The following is a 14,322-nucleotide window of genomic DNA, read 5'->3' on the forward strand; positions in this document are numbered from 1 at the left end:
CCTCGGCCTCGGGAACAGCATCGGGCACCGCCTCGGCCTCCGGAACAGCATCGGGCACCGCCTCGGCATCGGGCACCGCCTCGGCCTCCGGAACAGCATCGGGCACCGCCTCGGCCTCCGGAACAGCATCGGGAACCGCCTCGGGGACGGCGACGGCCCGCTCGGGAACGTCCTCCTGGACGGCAGCGGCCCGCTCGGGAACGTCCTCCTGGACGGCAGTGGCCCGCTCGGGAACGTCCTCCTGGACGGCAGCGGCCCGCTCAGGAACGTCCTCCGGGACGACAGTGGGCTGCTCGGGAACGTCCTCCGGGCTTTGAGGAATGGTAGACCCCTGTCTCCTCCTCCTCCGCCCTCTATGATGGCGAGCCGGTGGCACCTTGATGGAAGACTCGGGCGTTGAGTCAGCCATCTTGTCTGGCAACCCAGATGTAGATTTGGCCATCCTGTGCAATGGTGCTGGGCTGGCGGCCATCTTGTGCTGTGGTGCTGGGCTGGCGGCCATCTGGTGCTGTTGCGCTGGGCTGGCGGCAGTCTTGTCTGGAGACTCAGGTGTGGTTGCTGCATCCCACTGAGCACGATGCCGCAGGTAATGGGTAAGCCCCCAAAAGTCCAGGATCTCCAACCCCTTCATCTCCCATTGAGGCAAAGGGTCATCCAGGCAATCATTAAACAAGTATTTCAGTGCTGCGTCATTATAACCTAACCCGACTGCCATGGTCCAAAACAATTGTGCCAGGCCACCCACCTCACTCCCCCTTTGACGAAGGGTAGTTAAGTTCAGGAATCTCCCCATCCGTTCCTCCAAAAGGATAATGGGGAAACTGGAGACAGGTGGGGAACAATCTATTAACTAAAACAAGGAGGAAGGTGACCAAATAAGGAAACAGGAAGTGATAATATGACAGACACCGTGGGAACGGAGGACACCTAGTGGACACCCAGGGAACACAACCCAGACACTGTGACATGTGATTCATTCCTATCATGAATTTGGACTGCAGTAGCCTACTCATTTCAACTGATAGCTGTCAATATTACATACTGCACCTTTATGATCAATATCTATATTAATGGTGGAGGATTTGTTTATTAGGAGTAAAGCACTAAAGGTCTGTATTGTAAAATGAAGTGACTGGGACACCTCTAAACTGATTTGGGATTGGCTTTGTTCAGGATATGGAGGATTTGCTAATGGAGGTGCAGCAAGTCAAAGTCAAAGTCAAAGTCACCTTTATTTATATAGCGCTTTAAGCAAAATACATTGCGTCAAAGCAACTGAACAACATTCATTAGGAAAACAGTGTCAATAATGCAAAAATGATTGTTAAAGGCAGTTCATCATTGGATTCTGTTCAGTTAAATAGTGTCTGTGCATTTATTTGCAATCAAGTCAACGATATCGCTGTAGATGAAGTGTCCCCAACTAAGCAAGCCAGAGGCGATGGCGGCAAGGGACCGAAACTCCATCGGTGACAGAATGGAGAAAAAAACCTTGGGAGAAACCAGGCTCAGTTGGGGGGCCAGTTCTCCTCTGACCAGACGAAACCATTAGTTCAATTCCAGGCTATAGCAAAGTCAGATTGTGCAGAAGAATCATCTGTTTCCTGTGGTCTTGTCCTGGTGGTCCTCTGAGACAAGGTCTTTACAGGGGATCTGTATCTGGGGCTCTAGTTGTCCTGGTCTCCGCTGTCTTTCAGGGATGTAGAGGTCCTTTCTAGGTGCTGATCCACCATCTGGTCTGGATACGTACTGGATCAGGGGGACTGCAGTGACCCTCTGATCTGGACACAGACTGGATCTGGTGGCCACGGTGACCTCGGAACAATAGAGAAACAGACAAATATTAGCGTAGATGCCATTCTTCTAATGATGTAGCAAGTACATAGGGTGTTATGGGAAGTGTTTCCGGTTCCGGTTTACCTAATTAATGCAGCCTAAAAATCCTTTAACGGATTTGGATATTAAAAGCATCTTAGTACGTTATGTGTATGCCAGGTTAAAGAGATGGGTCTTTAATCTAGATTTAAACTGCAAGAGTGTGTCTGCCTCCCGAACAATGTTAGGTAGGTTATTCCAGAGTTTAGGCGCCAAATAGGAAAAGGATCTGCCGCCCGCAGTTGATTTTGATATTCTAGGTATTATCAAATTGCCTGAGTTTTGAGAACGTAGCGGACGTAGAGGATTATAATGTAAAAGGAGCTCATTCAAATACTGAGCTGCAAAACCATTCAGGGCTTTATAAGTAATAAGCAATATTTTAAAATCTATACGATGCTTGATAGGGAGCCAGTGCAGTGTTGACAGGACCGGGCTAATATGGTCATACTTCCTGGTTCTAGTAAGAACTCTTGCTGCTGCATTTTGGACTAGCCGTAGTTTGTTTACTAAGCGTGCAGAACAACCACCCAATAAAGCATTACAATAATCTAACCTTGAGCTCATAAATGCATGGATTAACATTTCTGCATTTGACATTGAGATCATAGGCCGTAATTTAGATATATTTTTGAGATGGAAAAATGCAGTTTTACAAATGCTAGAAACGTGGCTTTCTGAGGAAAGATTGCGATCAAATAGCACACCTAGGTTCCTAACTGATGACGAAGAATTGACAGAGCAACCATCAAGTCTTAGACAGTGTTCTAGGTTATTACAAGCAGAGTTTTTAGGTCCTATAATTAACACCTCTGTTTTTTCAGAATTTAGCAGTAAGAAATTACTCGTCATCCAGTTTTTTATATCGACTATGCAATCCATTAGTTTTTCAAATTGGTGTGTTTCACCGGGCTGTGAAGAAATATAGAGCTGAGTATCATCAGCATAACAGTGAAAGCTAACACCATGTTTCCTGATGATATCTCCCAAGGGTAACATATAAAGCGTGAAGAGTAGCGGCCCTAGTACTGAGCCTTGAGGTACTCCATACTGCACTTGTGATCGATAGGATACATCTTCATTCACTGCTACGAACTGATGGCGGTCATATAAGTACGATTTAAACCATGCTAATGCACTTCCACGGATGCCAACAAAGTGTTCAAGTCTATGCAAAAGAATGTTGTGGTCAATTGTGTCAAACGCAGCACTAAGATCCAATAAAACTAATAGAGAGATACACCCACGATCAGAAGATAAGAGCAGATCATTTGTAACTCTAAGGAGAGCAGTCTCAGTACTATGATACGGTCTAAATCCTGACTGGAAATCCTCACATATACCATTTTTCTCTAAGAAGGAATATAATTGTGAGGATACCACCTTTTCTAGTATCTTGGACAGAAAAGGGAGATTCGAGATTGGTCTATAATTAACTAGTTCTTTGGGGTCAAGTTGTGGTTTTTTGATGAGAGGCTTAATAACAGCCAGTTTGAAGGTTTTGGGGACATATCCTAATGACAATGAGCAATTAATAATAGTCAGAAGAGGATCTTTGACTTCTGGAAGCACCTCTTTTAGGAGCTTAGATGGTATAGGGTCTAACATACATGTTGTTGGTTTAGATGATTTAACAAGTTTATACAATTCTTACTCTCCTATAGTAGAGAATGAGTGGAACTGTTCCTCAGGGGGTCTATAGTGCACTGTCTGATGTAATACTGTAGCTGACGGCTGAATGGCTGCAATTTTATCTCTAATAGTATCAATTTTAGAAGTAAAGTAGTTCATAAAGTCATTACTGCTGTGGTGTTGGGAAATGTCAACACTTGTTGAGGCTTTGTTTTTCGTTAATTTAGCCACTGTATTGAATAAATACCTGGGGTTATGTTTGTTTTCTTCTAAAAGAGAAGAAAAGTAATCGGATCTAGCAGTTTTTAAAGCTTTTCTGTAGGATATGTTACTTTCCCGCCAAGCAATACGAAATACCTCTAGTTTTGTTTTCCTTCAGCTGCGCTCCATTTTTCGGGCTGCTCTCTTTAAGGTGCGAGTATGCTCATTATACCATGGTGTCAAACTGTTTTCCTTAACCTTCCTTAAGCGTAAAGGAGCAACTTTATTTAAAGTGCTAGAAAAGAGAGAGTCCATAGTTTCTGTTACATCATCAAGTTGTTCTGAGGTTTTGGATATGCTAAGGAATTTGGTTACATCAGGAAGATAACTTAAAAATCAGTCTTTTGTGTTAGAGGTGATGGTTCTTCCATACTTGTAACAAGAAGTAGAATTTACAATTTTGGCTATATGAAGTTTGTACAGAACTAAATAATGATCTGAGATATCATCACTTGGCTGAATAATTTCAACACCATCAATTCCATGTGACAGTATTAAATCTAGAGTATGATTTCGACAATGAGTAGGTCCTGAAACGTGTTGTTTAACACCAATAGAGTTCAGAATGTCTATAAATGCTGATCCCAATGCATCTTTTTCATTATCAACATGGATATTAAAATCACCAACTATTAAGACTTTATCTGCAGCCAGAACTAACTCGGATGTAAAATCACCAAAATCTTTAATAAAGTCTGTATGGTGCCCTGGTGGCCTGTATACAGTAGCCAGTACAAACATAACAGGGGATTTATCATTAACATTTGTCTCTCTGGATAATGTTATATGAAGCACCATTACTTCAAACGAGTTATACTTGAAGCCTGCCCTCTGAGAAATCCTGAAAACGTTGTTATAAATTGAAGCAACACCTCCACCTTTGCTTTTTAGACGCGGCTCATGTTTATGTTTCTAAAGTTTGTAAAGATACACAGATCCAAAGTTGTTGTTTTTTTTTTCTTCTAATTAAATAATTAAATTTCTATATTATTTAAATGTGTGCGTGTTGGGTCTCCTTTAAAGGATATGATGCTAAAGCTGGTTCCAGAAATGGACAAGGAGCCAAGCCTCATGGTAAATGTGATGCAATTTATTATTACTATTATAAAACATCGTATATAATTTATATGTATATGAATATAAAATAAAATGTTTGATTGCAACTTTGATTGCATGTGATTAAATGTTTTTTTTAATACTCCAATTGTATTGTAGCCACATTTAGATTAATGACCCATATTATTGGTTTAGTTGTTCATTAGTGGTAAAACACTGAATATATGTACACATATCTTGTATTTATTGTGAATTTTAATATTCTGCCATTTTCAGTGTGTACAGAATTTTACCATTCATTTGGGTAGCTGCTTTAGGTCCTGTTTTAAACAATTGAACTCTACATCATCTGATGTAAAACCTACACAGTCATATCTATACTTTTATGATCTACAGGTTATGGTGTTCCTGGACATATGTTAGAAGGACCTTATAAAGCAGCCAATTCTGGTATATCATCATTATCAAAAGTACTTTAAGTAATATTTATTTTCTTCCACATGACATGAATAGATGTAGTTTTATAATTTGTCATTCAGAAACACATCTGTCTCTGAATGCGAGTGTCATTTTGGGCATTGTAAGTTTGTAATAAAATTGGTTTGGCTTCTAGGATATATGCCTGTTATCAACTGGAAAAGAGGGTGTTTCCAGTTGAAAGGGACCTAAAGGGGAAATTTTAAGCCATGAAGCGCTGTGGCTGAATGTGAGCCAAATACAGGATTACTTCCTGAACTACCACCAGTTCTGCAACAAACAAAAGGACAAAATCTTAATGCACCACTTCAACAGGGCAAAACCCCTAACTTTATGGCACCTCGGCCTGCTCCAAAGCCATTTATGCAAGGTCCAGGTTTTTATAAACCTAGTAAAGCTTATAAACTATCCATACCTGTAAATCCACAAAACAAAGCTTCAAAACCAGTTGCAAAAGCACTCCCTCAAGCAGTGACTGCACCAGAATCAGCTCTCAGTTCTCAGACAAATTCTCCTCTAACATCACAAACAGTTGCACTACTAGAGCAGGAAAAAGTCCTGTCAACGGTAACTCTAGTGGCACCACAACCAGTTACGCTACAAGTCAGTATTTCTGAACAGATGCCTCTGATGCCAAATGCAGCTGTTCCTCAAATAACTCCAGAGAAGCAACAAACCAAGATTCAGTCCGACCCAGCTTTGCCTCAAATGAAGAATCCATCCACAGCAAATCCTGGTAACCTAATAGCATTTAACTTATTCACAACCATAATCAACTATACTTCCTATATCTACAATTTAAAATCCAATTTAAATTTTAATTAAGAAAAAGATGGATCATTTGAATTTAAACTCATCATTTCATCCTTTTTTTCTCTCATTTAAACAGAAAACAGAAGCCTGGAGGCTTTGCACCAAGGTCCTGAGATTGATGGACAGAAACCAATTGACCAATTTGGTTAGTCATGTTTGTATATGCTCTTTCAGTGTGTATCTCCATTCAAGTTTTTACTCACATCTGACAGAATCACATATGTAAATACAATATATAAACTCTGAATTGAAGGGAAAATATTCAGAATTGTTAGATGAAAAGGTTTTCATTTCATTTAATTCCCTACCGGAAATAAGCATCCATAAATAACAAAAACTACCTTTATTTTTATCTGTTCAGTACATTTTTGCAGTTTTTATCTATGCTGGCAAGTGATCATGGTATAAGCAGGACAATCACATCTAGGGTACATTAAAGTCAAATAACCACCTAACGTGAATTATAATATTTTAACAAAAACAGAGGGTCAACGATGATCCTAAGATGCTCACTTGTGATTACACATTATGTTGACTGGCAACTAATAACAGCTATTGAACTATATTCATTTTTAGAATATTTTCTTATTCTCATTATTATAAATATTTAACTATTTGAATATCAATTATTTACCACATTCACTAACATTTAATACTTAAATGCACAGCTTAATACATATTGTATTTTCTATCAAAATAAAACAAACAAAAATAACCAAACAATTTAAATTAGGCATAATTTCGAAACTTTGTGCATTAAACGTTGGCTTTTTTTTTTTACAGAAAAGGAAGGCAAATACAAATTGAATGAATTATTTTGAAATAAATACCAAGAAAGCATGTGTCGAAGTCTGCAAGTAGCCTAGCGTTTGTACTTAAGGAACTGTAATCTTCTATGAGCTGACCTCTGCTGAGTCTGACTGCTGCCTGCTGATTGGCTAAGACACTAAGTAGCAGTAAATTGGCCCACAGCTTCTTTGCAAGCAACTAGTTGCTGCAGTTCTACACCCGAGTACTTCCGAGACAATGGGTATCTGGTGCCAGGAAGTTACATCTTTTGCAATCACTAGCTAGAATGTTCTTAAAAACTATGTATGTATAGCTTGATTTAAAAAAAATTGAAGAGATACAGATTTTCCTCCCAGGGGAAGGTGGTTAAGGACACCTGAACTTATTTTACTTTTTATGCCATGGATTTTTTTACTGGGCCAAAACTTCTGGATTTTAAGAATTCACCGCCACATCTTCAGTTCAACAAGTATGTCCTGACAGGATACCGGCCTATATCCACTTACAGAGACTGTCTGCGAAGTTTGTTATATCTGCACAATGAATTTGGGAACATCTATACACATGGTATGAAAAATATCTTCCATAATTTGCATTGTAACTTCTGGAATTTGTTTAACATATCATCTGCTGTAGAGTAACAGAGCTGTAAATGAATTTTGCAAATGTGAAAGATTTATAAAATGCCTGCATTATAATACTAATAATGTGAAAGTTATTGAAACAAGATGGGGAAATCCAGTGGCCCTCTTAAAGAGAAGGGGAACCCTCTGACTATGTAATTTAGGTTTACTTTCTCCACCATTCACCCAAGTGACACTCTACGGAAGCGTGCGTAAATAGCATTACAGCAGATTAGATCTAATCCTCGTCAGGGATTTGCTGTCTTGGATTATGTCTTGGACACAGTTATGCTGTGTAATTGATGTGATTGGTAAAAGTGCAGTAAAAATTCTGGAGGCCAATATTTTGGAAGTTCTTGGAAATTTTTTATAGATTTTCTTTGTAATTTTAGAATACATTTTAATGTATGTCTCATGTTAACCCTAAAGCATACTATCATATTTAATAAAAAAAAATTACTACATACCTTCTGCCATCTGATTGATAATTTTCAGCACGTAAAATTTCCTTTCAAATAACGTGACATTTTGCTGTGAAATCTTTGCAAATTAAATGCAAGAATAACTGTCATATTATTAGTAATATTACAAGATTAACAGTTACTGGACTGAAGCATATACCTGATTATCCATACATGTTTTAATCATGTTAAAAATGTATCAAATATGATACATTATATTCCATTGCATTAGCTCCATGCAATAAAAAAAAAGACAACTACAGCGCTTTTATCATAAAACTAAGAATTTAAATATCATCTTACTAAAAGTTTATTGGGAGGTATAGAGTGACAAGTGATATATATATATATATATATATATATATATATATATGCATTTTATGCTAGTAGTCTGCTATACTGTTAAAGATCCAATCGATTTATTCAAAATTCGAGTTTCGTTTTACTTTTTGTCATTTAAATATCAGCAACTGCTCCAAATTGCATATTTTTTGTAAATATAGTTTTTTTCCCCTGGAATTCCATATTTCCATTCTATATAAGCCATAAAAGTCTGATACATCAAATATACTACATGGAAAAAGGTATTGAGATACCTGACCATTACAACAGCAGGGACTTTAATGATATTGCATTTTAAATACAGAGACATTATTATACAGTTGGTCTCCTCATTGCAGCTATAACTTCTACTCTTCTGGGAAGGCTTTCTACAAGATTTAGTTTTTGTGAGGTCAGACGCTGATGTTGGACAAGAAGGTCTGGCTCACAATCTTCCTTTCCATTTCATCCCAAATTGTTTTCATGGGGTTGAGGTCAGGGCTCTATGCAGGCCAGTCAAGTTCTTTTACACCAAACTCATCCTACCATGTCTTTATGGAACTTGCTTTGTGCTCCTATCGCTGTATCACTGTGTGGCATCCTATCACAGTAACACGTGTATGTGTGTATATGCAGAGTACATGGATAGGTACTTGATTTTAAAAAGCACAGGATATTACTGGAATATTATCAAGAAATTTGTACTATTCCATAATCTGTATGTCTCCAATTTACAGGGGACATTTGGTTGAAAACGCTAATATTAAGAATGTTAGTGAGCAAATTTGGCTTGATCATTTCATCTACTCTATCATAGTAATTAATTTCACTCAAATTAAACCAGCCTTATATTCTAACACATTCTTTTCTTGGTGTTTTGTCCATCAGGTATCCCCTTCATCTGTTTTTTGCTGTTTTTGCCTTTGAGTATCCCATGGGCTGAAGTCGAGTGGTGGATAGGAGTGGTTCATTATTTGGCTTGTCTCTCTCCCACCGTTTGTTCAGTCTTCTACCATCTCTTCATGAACCATGAGGGTGGAGCACCTATTTATGACACACTGCTGTGCTTTGACATGTTTGGTGTCTGTCTCGTCAACACTCTTGGTAAGCTTTAAAATTTAGGACTATACAGAGATTCCTGTTATATACAGTCGTAGCCAAAAGTTTTGAGAATTACATAAATATTAGTTTTCAAAAGGTTTGCTGCTAAACTGCTTTTAGATCTTTGTTTCAGTTGTTTCTGTGATGTACTGAAATATAATTACAAGCACTTCATACGTTTCAAAGGCTATTATCGACAATTACATGACATTTATGCCAAGAATCAGTATTTGCAGTGTTGGCCCTTCTTTTTCAGGACCTCTGCAATTCGACTGGGCATGCTCCCAATCAACTTCTGGGCCAAATCCTAACTGATGGCAACCCATTCTTTCATAATCACTTCTTGGAGTTTGTCAGAATTAGTGGGTTTATGTTTGTCCACCCGTCTCTTGAGGATTGACCACAAGTTCTCAATGGGATTAAGATGTGGGGAGTTTCCATGCCATGGACCCAAAATTTCAACATTCTGGTCCCCGAGCCACTTAGTTATCACTTTTGCCTTATGGCACGGTGCTCCATCGTGCTGGAAAATGCATTGTTCTTCACCAAACTGTTGGATTGTTGGAAGAAGTTGCTGTTGGAGGGTGTTTTGGTACCATTCTTTATTCATGGCTGTGTTTTTGGGCAGAATTGTGAGTGAGCCCACTCCCTTGGATGAGAAGCAACCCCACACATGAATGGTGTCAGGATGCTTTACTGTTGGCATGACACAGGGATGATGGTAGCGCTCACCTTTTCTTCTCCAGACAAGCCTTTTTTCAGATGCCCCAAACAATCGGAAAGGGGCTTCATCGGAGAATATGACTTTGCTCCAGTCCTCAGCAGTCCATTCACTATACTTTCTGCAGAAGATCAATCTGTCCCTGATGTTTTTTTTTGGAGAGAAGTGGCTTCTTTGCTGCCCTTCTTGACACCAGGCCATCTTCCAAAAGTCTTCGCCTCACTGTGCGTGCAGATGCGCTCACACCTGCCTGCTGCCATTCCTGAGCAAGCTCTGCACTGGTGGCACTCCGATCCCGCAGCTGAATCCTCTTTAGGAGACGATCCTGGCGCTTGCTGGACTTTCTTGGACGCCCTGAAGCCTTCTTTACAAGAATTGAACCTCTTTCCTTGAAGTTCTTGATGATCCTATAAATTGTTGATTTAGTTGCAATCTTAGTAGCCACAATATCCTTGCCTGTGAAGCCATTTCTATGCAACGCAATGATGGCTGCACGCATTTCTTTGCAGGTCACCATGGTTAACAATGGAAGAACAATGATTTCAAGCATCACCCTCCTTTTAACATGTCAAGTCTGGCATTCTAACCCAATCAGCCTGACATAATGATCTCCAGCCTTGTGCTCGTCAACATTCTCACCTGAGTTAACAAGACGATTACTGAAATGATCTCAGCAGGTCCTTTAATGACAGCAATGAAATGCAGTGGAAAGGTTTTTTTGGGATTAAGTTAATTTTCATGGCAAAGAAGGACTATGCAATTCATCTGATCACTCTTCATAACATTCTGGAGTATATGCAAATTGCTATTATAAAAATGTAAGCAGCAACTTTTCCAATTTCCAATATTTATGTAATTCTCAAAACTTTTGGCCACGACTGTACACTGCATATAAAGTACTCAAAATACAAGTACTCGCATGTTAATAACATGCATTTAGGCTATGTTTACACATCAACAATGTAGTCAAAAACTGAAAAGTATTTCCCTTGCGTTTTAAAAAGTTTCAAGTATACATGACATGCGTTTACACACATCCTTGAAAACGGCCGAAAACGCTGTATTTTACTTATGCCAGGCCAGTGGTAGGTGCTGTCACCTTGTCAACCCTGAAACAAGATATATAACTACCAAATTTTGTTATATAAAATTTGTTTGATTACATCTTTAATAAATTTTTCCATAAATTTATGCCATATGTACATATATTGCAGTCACCACTGATAAGCTAAATATTGCAGAAACTTCATTTTCTGTGAAGTTGCTCTGCAATGATTTGTGTAGTTAAAAAGCACTTTACAAATAAACTTGAATTGAATTGCATTGTTAGTAAAGGTACCTGTAAGAAAGTGATGATTATATGTTGTATATGGTGCATCTCCGCTGTTTGTTGTAATATTGGTGAAGTAAATCCACACTTTACTGAAGAAGTGTTAGCAAACTCTTAAGCAGTTCTATATACTCTGCCATTGTTGTGTATGTTTGTTTGTGCTTGTCTTTAAAATCTTCACGCATGACTTCACCATTTTCAAAGATTCCCCAATTTGGGGTTTACAAAAATATGCATTTTCAGTCCCCAGAACAATGTTGTTGTGTAAACGAACAGACAAAACGCATAAAAGGTTCCCGTATTTGGAATTTATTTTTTTTTCATGTCAACTTTAACACATTATTTATGGCTATTTTAAGTACCTCTATAACCTTGATTAAAAAAAAAAAATTATAATAAAATAATAAAAATCAGTTTTTACTTGGTGTGTTTAAAGCGAGCACATGACATTAATGGGTCTTACTTAAATATGTTCATATATTTCAGGATGTGGTGCATCCTTGGGAATAATTTGGGTCTAAAATAAAATAAACTGCTTTCAAAATATGGCTTTCCAAAAAAAAAACTTTTTTTTTGGGAAGAGAAATTAAATAGAAATGACTTAAAATCTATGTGTGCACCTTGTGATTAACTGGCACTGAAAAGGACATAATAGGTTTGGATAATAGAATGGATGGATGGATGACTTCTTAAAAGTTTTATTCAAAGATGGTTCACAAGCCTGAAGGCATTTTTAAATTATTAAAAATATTCTGTACAAAAAGTCCAAATTAAAAAAAAAAAAAAAAAAAAACTGACCTTACAGAAATGGGATAATATTAACATCCCACTTATAAATGTTGCAGGGAAATATAATTTAATAAAAAGTTCAGTGGCCAATTTTCATAAAGAAGGCGTATTTATAATGTACAGAACAAAATCAAGTTCGCGTCAAAGAACAAAATGAAATCCTGTTTGGTGTAAAATTAATTACATATCATGTATAATTACAGTAAAATAATAGGCTACTTTATAATCATAAGAAGGGGTGTGCCACTGGCTCAACTTACCCAAGGACCTTTAGCTCAAATTAACACACTCCTACAATTTTAACTTGTATCATCCAGCAGTTTAGAGCTAACATTATAGCCTCATGTTATAACCTAAAGCACAAACACGAGATTTTCCCTTTTTTTTCAGATTTGTAATTGTTCAGACACAAAAAGCACAAGTCCTTAAAAATACAAAAGTTTTTTTAACCTAAATGTAGTCTCTCTATCACATGGTGAGTAAAATGCTTAAATATTCAAATATTTGTGGTCATATCACCGATTTTGCTTAACGTTGTCTTGAAACAAGGGGTGGCTCAACTTCCCCAAATACTCAAATCACGCCGCTCTCCCGTTTGCCACAAGTAAAGATGAAACAGTATAATGCAGTTTTACAGTACGCTGTAGATTTTAAACACATTTTCTCATTCATAGTATTGCATTAATGTACCAAGTAAAGGAGTTACATTTCCATTTTCTATTTTTGTTCAATTATGAGAGAATCATAAAATAACCTTTCTTAAGCTCAAACAGTATAGAGCATGACGCTCTTAACACTAAGGCCATGGGTTCGATTCCCAGGGAAAGCAAGAACCAATCAAATGTGTGCTATGAATGCTACGTAACGTAAGCTGTTTTGGATAAAAGCATCTGCTAAATGTAAATCACAGCCTTCTTATTTAAATAAATAACATTTCTGGCATTTTAGTAAAAGTATGTTATCCTTATTGTAATCTAAGCTATAGACGATTTTCTGCAATCACCTGCTCTATAGAATAAAAAACTGCTTACATAATAAAAAGACACTAAGCTTCATCTGAAATCAGTCCCTTTTCCATTTGGTTAATGCCACATAGGAATAGTGAGCATATGAAACAGTATAAATATGATTTTTTCATTTGGGAAATTGAAGCCCCTTGACATAGAGAAGTAGATCACCACTGCTATGCACCAACATAAATTTTGATTTCAAAATACACATCATCCCCTATTACTAAAATTGTCACTGTTTTGTAGCAAGTTTCAAATTAAATCTTAATGTGGGAACTATTACACTTATTGGGGCATTTGTATTTTTAAAGGGGGCCTCGAAATAGCATTCCAAGAGGAGGTTGACCTTAGTTGAAATTGCATTCTCCCGGCATCGACCCTGCTGCTGCAAAAAAAATAAAATAAAAAAAAAAAGAAGCTAAACCTAGCCTAAGTTGGTTGATTGGTTTAAGGTGGTTGACCACTTCTAGTTGGGAGACTAGCTGACCAACCAGCTAAAACCAGACCAGCCAAGCAGCTTATGCTGGTTTTATCAAATTTCTTTTCTTTCTCTCAGCAGGGGACAATGATTGTTGATTCTTTCAAGAGCTTTTATTCAATGAATTCCCTGTACTTTTTGTTTTGCAGGTGCTCTGCCAATCATTCACATAACTTTGTTGTGTTACCCATCCTCCCGGCGTGTGGCGATGTTGGCATATCTCCTGCTCTCTGGCTACGGTGTTCACTGCGCTGTCTCTGCTCAGAGTAATGTGCACCGCCTGCAATCTTTCGCCTGGCAGGCGATCTTCCGCCTGGTTCTCTTTGTGTTGCGTCTGACGGGTGCAGGCAGAGGTAGCCCCACATCCCTTCGCCTCTACCTCACCATGGATACTCTTGCATTGCTAGGAGGACTAATCAATATTTCCCGCCTTCCAGAGCGCTTCAGTCCTGGACGGTTTGACTACTGGTTTAATAGTCATCAGATTATGCACATCATGGTCGTCCTGTCCATTGTGTACTTACATTGGGGCATGCTGGAGGATTTAACATGGTTAAAGGGATATCACTGTCCAGGTGAATAAAA

General features: G+C 38.2%; 1 protein-coding gene across 5 annotated transcripts in view; it reads left to right on the forward strand.

The window, feature by feature from the left end:
* The window catches only part of LOC132121324 (progestin and adipoQ receptor family member 4-like), a 42,712-nt gene extending 28,390 nt beyond the window's left edge, over window positions 1–14,322 (forward strand). Inside the window, exons 1-6 of one of the 5 annotated variants that reach the window (XM_059530623.1) lie at window positions 4,792–4,842; window positions 5,221–5,274; window positions 5,923–6,037; window positions 6,191–6,259; window positions 9,197–9,412; window positions 13,887–14,322. In XM_059530623.1, the coding sequence (XP_059386606.1) occupies window positions 5,923–6,037; window positions 6,191–6,259; window positions 9,197–9,412; window positions 13,887–14,320 (834 nt within the window). In that variant the 5' untranslated portion in view covers window positions 4,792–4,842; window positions 5,221–5,274 and the 3' untranslated portion in view covers window positions 14,321–14,322. Of the gene's footprint in view, window positions 1–4,791; window positions 4,843–5,220; window positions 5,275–5,329; window positions 6,038–6,190; window positions 6,260–6,897; window positions 7,471–9,196; window positions 9,413–13,886 lie in introns of those variants that run through there. The other 4 variants (XM_059530620.1, XM_059530622.1, XM_059530624.1 and 1 more) reach the window with 4 other exon arrangements.

Source organism: Carassius carassius, chromosome 39 (genome assembly GCF_963082965.1).
Source record: "Carassius carassius chromosome 39, fCarCar2.1, whole genome shotgun sequence".
In the NCBI taxonomy this organism is placed as follows: Eukaryota; Metazoa; Chordata; class Actinopteri; order Cypriniformes; family Cyprinidae; genus Carassius; species Carassius carassius.